The sequence below is a fragment of the Liolophura sinensis genome, chromosome 7 (assembly GCF_032854445.1).
Source record: "Liolophura sinensis isolate JHLJ2023 chromosome 7, CUHK_Ljap_v2, whole genome shotgun sequence".
NCBI lineage: Eukaryota > Metazoa > Mollusca > Polyplacophora > Chitonida > Chitonidae > Liolophura > Liolophura sinensis.
In genome coordinates, this window is record NC_088301.1 from 25709441 (window position 1) to 25721201 (window position 11761).

At 41.0% G+C, this 11761-nt stretch overlaps 1 protein-coding gene across 1 annotated transcript; it reads left to right on the plus strand.

Annotated features, from left to right (window-relative positions):
• Positions 1–11: 11 nt before the first annotated feature.
• On the plus strand, positions 12–9867 carry LOC135470175 (uncharacterized). Its single transcript, XM_064748971.1, has 6 exons — positions 12–1143; positions 3808–5496; positions 6217–6305; positions 6756–6915; positions 7462–7667; positions 8028–9867. The coding sequence occupies exons 1-6, from the start codon at positions 954–956 to the stop codon at positions 8715–8717; spliced, it is 3024 nt and encodes a 1007-aa protein (XP_064605041.1). The 5' UTR covers positions 12–953; the 3' UTR covers positions 8718–9867.
• The last annotated feature ends 1894 nt before the right edge of the window (positions 9868–11761 follow it).

Consider the following 11761-nt stretch of genomic DNA (forward strand, 5'->3'; position numbering starts at 1 on the left):
TATCACGTGCCAATCAGCCTCCTAACGGCAGGGGCCCGGCGCTCCACAGACGGGACACTTTTTTTTAGCTGGCCACACCGTGAAAAAGCAAATCACAAAAGAAGCATGTGCGTGTTGAAGAAACTCAACGTGTCTCTATTCACACGGACAAGGAAACTGGATTATTACAGGTAACAAACGTCATGCTCGGAGGAAAACTCTCATCGCAGGTTTTCGTCATCCTCCAACATATCTGACCAAATAAGAACTAGGTTAGCCCATGATGAAACTGATTTTTGTGAACCTCCGCTCACTTCCTTGTTTGGGGGGAGACCGGCTATAAGCTCCGCCTTTTTACTTATACTCGAATGATAGCTCTGCCCACAGCCAGTTCGTTGAGAAATGTATGCAGCGTAGTTCGAGTGAGCTGTACGGCCATTCGGTGCAACCTTATTGTGTTCGGAAAATGACCATCGTGATTATAATAACCTACATGCGGTATTGACAGGCTAGCGGCGAGTTCACGCGAGATCCGAGAGACTTTTAGAGATAATAAGCTGGTTAAGGCCTTCCTCTTGGACAGTGGGTACGTACTGGTGTCACACCAGCCTCCCTAAGCATTGTCACACTCGGCCGGCGGAGAGATTAGGGTTTTGATCAGATTAGCGTGCTCTTCGCCAGTTCACGGCGATCAGTGGAACTCAAGCCCACGAGAGACTTGCTTTCTCCAGGCCAAGTTATAGGCTTCTGCCTGCCCTCATCCGTTCAGCCAGCTAGCGGCCGCGGTAACATTTTACAGTTGTTACAGTTTTACAAACTATTGGAACGCAGACTTTTGCATTTAGCACTTTCCACACAGCAGAGAACGAAACCGAAACTAACAAGAGTCCAGGTTTGATGTTACAAAACTGACAAGAGTTTTCTCCCGTTACTTTCCGATCTCACGCGTGTAAGCCTTGGACATCGGCGACAACATGGGCGAAATCCATAGGTTATCGGCAACCATTGCCACGATTTACACGAATTTCTGGGCGTTTGTTGTGATGAGCGTCTACACGTTCTCCGAGGGATGGAGAAGCTCCTGGGAGAAACCTGATCGCCCCAAAGACAGCCTGAACTACGGCGTGGCTCTTCTTACCTTATCCCTGGCATCCTTAGTCACAGGTATGATCAATTTCTTTCCCCGCTGTCCTCAGATGTTTTGAGTTACAGGTGAGAAAAATTTACCGTTATGTACCGGTATCTTGAGATCTGACCGAAACATCTTCATAAAGCACCTGTATCTGCTATATATACTCATCTGTACTATAGTATGAAATACCGGATAAACAATTCCTCGGCAGTTGATGTATATACAACAAATTCTAATCGTGTAAAATAAACATCCTCCAACCACTTAATCCCATTGTACGCATATATCCTGGGATTAGTTATAAAAATTTTCAAAATAATCCTATCACATTCATTTAAATAACTTCAGTCGAATGTATCATTTTTATTGCTCACTCAGTAATAGTAACAGATCAGTTTATTCACTTCTATAGTATATATTCAGTCACAGGTTATTTTCCTGGTGGTTACATTTCAACATGTTATTCACTGTTATAGTATTTATTCAGTCACAATTTAGTTTTCTTTTTGTTACACTTCACCATGTTATTCACTGTTATAGTATTTATTCAGTCACAGGCTAGTTTTCTTTTTGTTACACTTCACCATGTTATTCATTGGTATAGTATTTATTCAGTCACAGGTTAGTTTTCTGTTGGTTACACTTCACCATTCATTGTTACAGTATTTATTCAGTCAGAGGTTAGGTTTCCGTTGATTACACTTCACATTCTTATTCAAATTTGTGGTATTTATTCAAATTTGCTTAACAAGCTCCATCCATAAAGTTAGCTGACGTGGTAGAAGTGACACCAGTCAGATAAATAAATAAATAAGATCACCTTTAACATTCCTGCTTTGGCTCGAATCCAGCTCATCGGTTCGAATCCAGCTCTGGCTTTTTCGTCTGCAGCTTTAAATCAGGGTTTTTTTCACAAACCTGGCGACGACTGGTAGTCTGCAGTAGTTTTCTCTCCTGCACTCCGGTTTCCAACATACCCATAAACCTGAACACTATCATTTGGCCAAGTGTACACTCGGGAAATATCCTTGAGTACAGCGCTAAACACCAATCATATAAATAAATAAATAAATAAATAAATAACCATTACTGATTTTGAGACTTAAAGATTAACAAGACACAACTCCAGATTAATTAATTTCATAGTGCAACCTTTGATACATGGCTAAGCATTATGCAATTGTTCATACTCCAAGGGCAATTCTGCACGGTGCAGGGCTCCAATGTTGCCTTGCAGAGCGCACTTTTCCGGCTAAGCTTTACATCTAAGTTCATGTACAGTAATCGACAGTGTATAGCACAGCCTTTACCCCAGCAAGATTTCAGCTCAGGGCAGTACGCTATGGGGCATTCAGCGTTGTAGGCTTGCACAGCATACATTGTTGTACCCTGAATAGTTATGTAAAGGAGTTGTGTAATATGAGACTTTTTTTTTTTTTTTTTTTTTTTTTTTGAGGCGGTGGAGGGGTTGCAATATGATTGTTTGTTTATGGTGTTTGAGTGATGGGTAAAAGATTTTAAGAATCACACTGACTGCGGTCAACACCCACGATAATCCGGATAATCCACCTTAATCTCATTAACCCAGTCCTCCAGACACTCGAGTGAAATTAAGATAGGCACGAGCCGTTATTTCAAAAGCAGCTAGGCGAAATTAGAATGTCAGAGAAATGAAGTCAATTATGACAGTCATTTGTGTGTCGGCTTCCCGCGGACACGGGCTGCGTTTGTTAACATTCCGTCCTCTGTCGCCCCTGTCCATGAATGTCACCCCAAACTCTGACATTATGTTTATCTGTCTCAGCTCCACTCCCTCAAGTGTAGAATCATGTGAAACACACAGGCCTTCAGCTTTGACACCGCCATGTTGCCAGACCCCATCATAAAGGCACCATTCATCATTCGACCTCTTCACCCACCTTTACAACATAGAGCAATGAATTTGTCTGTATTCATTTATTCTCTCGTGCAACTGGTATATGCTTTTAATTTCGAAGTCATTTTCGTAAGCGGTAGGTCCTGGGTTCAAACCCGAGCCTTGTTAACATTTTAAAACTGGCAATTATGATACAAATGTCGTTCTTAACATTTAGCGCTGTAAATTGGTGAGTTTTATTTTTATCATTTTTATTCATTCAATTCAGATTTAATATGGTGATGGGAACAGCGTCTCTTTAAAGTTCAAACCATTAACACCTTGTACAAAGTGGTAAACGTCCAAGTATTCCTGTATTTATTTGTTTTAAACATAACCGTAGATTTTATACATTTTAAAGCAATGATGATGTATGTAGTCACACAATTCAAAAAGTAATATAACAGTCAGTAATGTATTAACAGGCACTGAATTCGATCTCTCAACATCTCTTTTCTTAACCTTCCTCGATACAACCCTTCATGGCAAACTCTATCAAATGAACTCCGACAAATAAAACATTTCTGCCACAATAAGTGTTGAGAGTTATCATAATGGCTGACAGCTGTTTGCATTGTCTGGATATGGTGGGCGGACATTTGTTCCACATATTTTATTGGTTAGTGAGTTTGTGGAAGCAAGAGCAAGGAGTTTCAGCTATTTACACTTACACTGACAGCGTAGCTTTTTATAGCGTAGAAATAGAGGGCAGACCACACCATATTTTAAAAAACTTAACAACTGTACATCACAAAACTGTGAGTGATCTTTGTCTTTTTAGGTCTGACATCCGGGGATGCTGACGAGCCTTTGTTTCGAGCCGTTTTTCTCTGCCTCACCGCTGTGTGGGCATCACGTGGCCTGTACCACGTGGTCGACGCTAACTCCACTGTTCCTGTTGTGACAACGAGCGAGGGCTTGTTTCCAGGTTACGGCGCGTTTCTTTGCATTTTTGTGGTTTTCACTGGTCTTGCTTTAGTTCAGCGTTCTAAACACATAGCTATCTTGTCCTTCTGTTTGGCCTTAGCCTGCCTTTTTGAGATCGTTTCCTTTTGGCGACCCTTATCCAACGCCACCGGCGCTTATTACGTTCTGCTGGGCGCCATTTTGATCCAGAGCTTGTTTCGTTACATGATCAAGCGCCGATCGGCATCTGACTCCGAAATTCCAGAGAGACTCCGCGACAATCAGGCGCTGTCCATAGACTACGTTGTTGTTGGTAATGCGATGAACGTCGTCTGTTCGGCGGTCTTTGCCAGTCATGTGACAGGCATCACTTCGTTTCCTAGTGACAGTTTCGCTTGGGTGTTGGTGCCGGGTCTCCTACAAACCATCTGTGGGGTCGTGTCTGTCAGACGTTCCGATGTCTATCACGGGTGTCACTTTTGTCTATATGGGGTCTTCTGGGCCGGCGTAGGGGTCACTTTGGCCATGGAGTTTTTCCGCGACACACGGACATCACCACTCATTGCCGTCTATATTTTCTTCATTGTCGTCTACCTTTGTGCTGGAATATTCTCAGCTACTAAAGAGCTGTTTGTTTCTTTCCAAAACATAGTGTTTTGTTTATTTTGCTTGGCTCTCTGTACTGATGGTTTATCTGGAAGGTTTCTTGGCGCGATGGGTTGGATCAACTTCTTGTTGTCTCTGTACGGCTTAGCCGCTCAATTAACAAGGGTACTGAAATGTTCGGTCAAACTGCCTCTCGGCAGGCATTTATTCGAATCCAACAGAATTCAACAAAACATGGTCGACAAAGTGAGGTGCTGCGCTTCTTGCATCTATGGAAAGTTGCAGGATCAATCCAAGCAGCCCGCGAACAAGATGTCGGGAGACGTTATGTTAGGTTATTCAAAGTACGCTGATTTGGACATGATCGGTTTTTTCTGCAATGCGGTGGCAGGTTTAGCCATTCTCTGGCCGCCATCAGGAGGTAGTATATTTATTCTCCCCTGGGTTTTTGGTATTGGCGGATTTCTTCAACTCCTCGTCGGCTGCGTGTCATTCTCGCGGGGAAAAACTTTCGAAAGTTGCGCCTTCATTGTATTCAGTTGTCTTTGGTTAATCTGGGGGACAGCCAGGGGATTAGATTTCTACGAAGGAGAACAGTGTGTAGCTGTGTCAGTTGGGTGTATCACCTTCCTTGTAGTCGGCATTTTACTTCTCTTGCTCTCAGCGGTTGTCAGTAAGGCCTGGTTCGTCACGACTCTCCTCTTTAACATGGTCTGTATCGCTTTCCTCGTGGACAGCCTTCAGGTGGAAGCCACCCACTCTTATGAAGTGGTTGTCATGATCATGTTTGCTGTGGTTTCGTTCTACTGTTTCACGGCATGCGCACTGAGATCTGTTACTGGTCGGCCATTACTTCCGCTGGGCTCACCAATCATCAACGTGAGCTATCTCCACGCTCATGGTGGCACCGCAATCTGGGCGAACGCCAAGAGGGACACGGGCGTATCAAAAATTGCAGGTAAGCTGTTAGAGACAAAAAATGCTTTGTCTAGAGAAAGCAAAAATAGTTTAATAACATACTGAATTGTGTGTTAATGAGAATGAGAATCTCTGACACTCAGATTGAATGCGAACTGGCAGTCTAGATCCAGTTGTACGAATGTCCTGCTTCGACGTCAGGGTTAAGGGAAAGTGATCAGTTCATCGCCAATTTGTAAATTCAAATATAACAGCAAACTGAAGTGCAAACATCTTTATTTTCAAGTGTCACCTAGTCGTCTAGAACCACATACATGCTGTCATATAAATAAAACTAGAAAAGCAATGTCATCAAGTTATAAATCTTATTTATTTATTTATTTGATTGGTGTTTTACGCCATACTCAAGAATATTTCACTTATACGACGACGGCCAGCATTATGGTGGGTGGAAACCGGGCACAGCCCTGATGAAACCCAAGACCATCCGCAGGTTGCCGGAAAACCTACCCAGATACGGTCGGAGAGACTAAATCTTAGATTGGCATATAATAGAAAAATGGCTGTGGGCTAGTCGTCTATAAAACAACTGAAGAGAAATAAACGTAGAGCTGAAATGATGGACTTAACCACTTCGCGGCAGATTCTTATCCATCTTTCAATATCCTATCAATTTAATCTTCAATATAGCATTATCAAATGTTTCAAATGTGGGACTGCGGGGTACCTTGTTAACAGTGCTCTTCCTTGTTTCGTACAGACATCCTAAACCGCGGAGGGATATGTGGGATACCCTCAGACGTTGTCTACATCCTCGTGGCTGCCTGTAAACACCCAGAGGCTGTTGAGGTAAAACCAGACTTTAAAATTTAGGTTGGGTGGGGTTAGCCCTTGTATGTTTTCGGTTACCACAAACTGTCTGCGGTTCATGTCCAGACTTGTTTGGGGAAATCCATGTTAATTTGGAGTTTTAGACAAAGGTGTAAAAACACCATTAACTTGGTTGATTTTGTGGCATAATCTCAAAAGCACTCCAGATGACATACCTCTCAAAATGAGAAATAAACCCTAGTATCCAGTGATGTTTCCAGAGGAGAATCACTGAAAAGTAAACAGGAAAGATGTATTTTTCTTTGAAATTTTACAATCAGAATTGGTTCAGTGACGATATGTAATTACTCAGAATTTTGACTTTAAATACACTTGGCCAGAATGCCCTCTAAAAATGAAAACGGATACGACACTATAATTCCACCGAACGTTTCAAACATCCTATCAGTGTGCACTGTTTCTTTACAGAGAGCGTATAACACAAAGAAACAAGCGGAAGAGCGTCCTATGTCCATGTGGATCTCGAACCTGAAACAGATTGAGGCTGGTAGGGAGTTGTTCGGAGAGCTGACCTGGGCATTCATGAAGGAGGTCTGGCCATCCACCATTAGTCTGGTCGTCAACAAAGGTAAAAGATCAATTAGTAACTAACTGTAGTGGAAGAAATGTGTGATTGTCCTTCAGTTTTCTTCACAACCGTTCGATCGACTTCATACTTGCAGGACACACGTGTGACAAACGCATACAGATTAAGCAATCATGATATCACAAATCTTTCGCTGATACACGCACGCTTTAAATTTTAGCTAAACAATATTTTCTTGTTACTCCTTCGCCTCGCTGGTCGGGCCACATAGACTCCTTAATGAGTTAACTGCCTACATAGCCGAAGACTATAAACTGCATGATGTCGCGTGTTTTAATACAGTTCTTTCTGGTTGGCGTGCGTCAGTCTATACGCCATGGATTTTAGTTTTGCCATACCTACTGCTAAATCCATTTCTTCTGCCCTTTAACCAGTGCTATGCTTTAAAGCTGCACTCCTGATTAGCTCTTCTAAGAATAATTTAGCTGCAGAATAATGTTCATAATTTTGACGTTGTTCCCAGGTGACATTTGTGATTTGATGATGACACTGTATGTCACATAACTGTTTTTGTTGATGTTGTAACAGGACCGTGGTTGCAGACGTTAGGATTGCGTGACGCAGAGAAATACATTGGCCGGCCTGACAGCATTGCTGTGCGCATGCCTGATAACACCATCACGACGCACCTGATTGACAGGACGGGGCCCGTGGCCGTAAGTTCTGCGAATCCCACAGGAGAGGCTGATACTACTCACCACCTGCAGGTGCTCGCTAAACTCGGCCCCAAAAATGTAAGACATTTTTTTGTAGTCACAGTATCCATTTTGCCTTTGTTACGTTTCGTTGTAGCAAGTGAGAATCTGTGTGTTAAAGATTCCAAATTAGTATTTAATACTTTGCATCCAAAATCTCTTTTATCTAGGGCGTGTGATACAGTTTACCGTCAGAATATTATGCCTTCTTTCAGCTTGGAGAAGCGAAACGTTTTTATTAATGCAAAACCTTGGTCGTGATGGCGAAAACTCTAGGACTATAAATCAAAAAATATTCTCAGAGATAAAAATTTTCAGGTAGGATTTATTTTCTAGAAACTGAACGCTGTTAATGAAGTAAGCAGTTCACTTCATAAATAAATGTTGTTGATTATTCAGTGTGACGGTATCCTGTGTGACGGACCTTCTCACGAAAACGCCGCCTCCACTGTGGTGGACTGCAGGAAGATTGAAGAGGGAAAGCTGGGATTTTTCCGCGTTGGAATCGTACCGAAATCCAGAGTGCAAGAGATCTTTGATTCAGTCCAAGAGCGGCTCCGCGAGAAAAAGACCAAAGGTCGCTCTGGCTCTATGAGTAGTAGCAACACCAGCAGTGCGGATAGCGGATTGGACGACCAGTCACAAGGGACCAGCGCCCGGGGCAGCCAAAAAGGCAGTCGCAAGAGCAGCAGGAAACTCAGCTTGAGAGGCAGTCGAAGAGGAAGTCAGAAAGGCAAAGTGACCTCTGACATAGAAGGAACCGTCAACCCGGCATTCGTGGATGATGATGACAAGATCATAGTCCATGACAGCAACAAACCCGAACCAGTATCCACAACGCCAGTGTCCGCCAAGAGCGGTTTATTGTCCAGTAAAGATCATTCATACAATACATTTTCGGTAAATAGTTTAGATGTCGATCCGAGAAGAATCCGAAGACGAGATTCCACATCCGGGGAATCGGATGTTATTGATCGAGAATCGCATTGGGAAGAGCCCGCAATAATCGGTGATGAGCGCTTACCGGAAGTACAAGTCCAAGTTCACAGAACGGTTGTCAACCAAGAGGATGCGACCTCTGCCCTATAACGAATATCAATCATATGTAATGACAATAACACACAGCACTATGGTCATTGGAGCTCAACAGTCTAGTCATAACATGAAAGCCATCATCGTCGTATCTGTCATAAGTTGCACGAAGTTTACTGTACAAATACACGCAGTAAACAGTATATTTCAACAGTAAACTTACTAAACAAAGCTAGGTTTTCTAAGCACATCTTATCCGCAAACGTGTTCACGTCAAAATCAGTCGGATTCGACAATTTGTTCAATTTAGAAGCTGCGACAAGCTAGTTGCTGTGCCTGTCTTTCTGTCGGTCGGTTAGTCTGCCTGTGGGTGGGACAAATATTTGACATCCTAGCTATTAACATTGGTTATTCACTGAACCAACGGCTTGAGGGCAACACTCCATCGACTTTTTCCGGAATGTTGGAGGGTATTAATTTTATTAATACACCAGGCTGGATTTGGTATATGTATCTAATAATTTAATTTAACACGCATAAAATACCAGTAATCTCTCGTTTACTAAGCTTAAGTCCTGGTCCCGATAAGCAGTAAAATTGACACAATAACGGCTTATGTGACTTTATTGGACCTTTCCTGGTTGAGCAATTTTTAATTTAACTTTTTCCAGCCATTGACTTCCAGTTCACCATGGTAAAATCACTTAACCAGAGGCAATAGGACAATCTTATGAAATAAATGAAGAATTAAATTAAATCAAAACCCCATAATGTTGTCGACTGACATCAGATACACGTTCGATGATTGTTTTGTTTTTTCTTTGTATTAAAGTCGATATGCGGGGAAACATATAGAAGGTGTCATTATAGAGCTGAATCTCTTGCATGTTATGTTTCACAAAATAGTCTCACAGGCAAGTAATTTAGGCCAAACAGAGGTTTTGAGAAAAGCTGACTGTTGTTATTCAAATCAGGCCAACCAGATCAAAATATTATTGTAAATAAACGACGTGATATTTGTTTTACCCATTTCTCTGCACGTTAGTACGTTCACACATGTGTTAAAGAAGACAAAATTTTGAGATATATGATTAATAATGATAATATAATATATGCATGTACAAATGCTGTAAAATTAAATTTGGTGATGTTTATGCTGAGATATTCTATTTAGGCTATCTGTTGTAAATAAAACATATTTGTATATCAAGAGAAAACTTTGGTCAGTATTTTCTATTCATTAGTCCTATTCATGTATGTTTTCATTCACTCACCAATGGTTTTTGCTCTTATCAAAAAGGGCAATGGCAAATGTGAGGACTCGGGCACAATGTCAGCAACCTTCGATGAGAGTTCAAGGCTACTCGTTCAAATTAGTACAAAGAGAGAAAAGGTGTTGGGTGTGTTTTTAATCTAACTATTGGTTAGCGTGCTAGCGCAGCGTAATGACCCAAGAGCGTCTCACTAATGCGGTCTCTGTGAGTTCAAGTCCAGTTCATGCTGGCTTCCTCTCCAGCAGTACCGGGGAAGGTCTGTAGAAACCTGCGGATGGTCGTGGGTCCCCTCCCCTCGGGCTGTGCCCGCTTTCCTCCCACCATAATGCTGGTCAACGTTGTATAAGTGAAATATTCTTAGGTACGGCGTAAAACACCATTCAAATAAATAAATAAATAAGTAAATAAATAAATAACTATTTGCTTCCGCTTCTTTTTTCGTTTCGAAATATTGTAATGGCCAATACAGCAGTGTTGAGAGACATTACCGGAGCACACAAACTTTCTGCAACACCTTTTTGTTTGTAACTTAGTATAGAGGAGCGTAGACAAGTTTACTGGGACAAAGGACTAAGCAAAACTGACTATATCTGTGAATTAAAGCTGCTGACACACTGGTAAGGCTACTTCTTTTTTCAGGTCTCTTTTACTCTTCTCTTTATATGGCAAGCATACGATTTTTATAAAGCTCCAAACATACACTGAAGCAATTTATAGGTCGTAAAAGCGAAAAATGGTAGCCTGCTCCAGTCACATTGAATTTTTTTTTGCATTAGACACTGTAGAGTAGGGAAATTCATTGCATCACAAATGTAACTTTCTGAAAAATTACTAAGCCAAAATTAATCTGTTAATTTTAACAGAAAGTCTGTTGTCTGAGTGATGCTAGAATGTATTCTGTTATTATAACATAATATTCTGTCATGGTCGACATAATGTCCTACTAGTCTAACAGAATCTTTATGTTGAATCAGTAGAATATGTGCCTTATATTTAACAGAATAATTTATTGCAATAGCAATATACATTCTAGTATCACTCAGGCAACATACTTTCTGTTAAAATTAATAGATTAATCGTTTGAGTGTAATCAAATAAAATGTTCTCTATTTGCCAAGAACAGCTCAAGTTATTGGCAAACCAGCATTATAAATTTACGAACTTACCGAAAGGTCATTGTCTGGGCTATGCTAAAAAAAATAGCAAAAATGCGATCAGGTTTTCGCTCATCGATGTTTTGCCATCAGAAAAATCGACCAATTAAACTGATAAAAATGTCCATTTATAAAAAATAAAAAAAAAAAGATCCGGTATCGCCCATTCAGGCTTGCTTTATTTGTTTTACTGAAGTGTTAAACGTCGTGTAACTGTGTTATCTCAGTTTTGCCTCGACGGTGTCTACGTGCATGAAGGCTGCATCCGGTACCAATGTCCAAACAAATCAATATAGTTGAACTCCTGAAGTACATGTATATGGACATCTGAAATCACTTTTCTTATCGACCAGAGCATGAATATAAATGTTTTAATACCTTAGAGATGGGACAACTGGACGCCAAAAAACACAAATATGTACAAGTATAATACACAGATAATTAATTAGTTACCTTCCAATAAGTTCGTAACTGGCTTTACAGAGATATTATCAGGAAATTAGATATATTTAGTAGGCCATTACAGCTTTAAAATTACCATTACCATTTCCATGGCCGCAAAACCTAATAAATGTGTGAACACATTTGAAAACAAGTTTATCATCTATGATATTTAAATCTTTGGAGCCAAATAAAAGTATTTTACAAATATATTTCTGAACATTCTTGAACG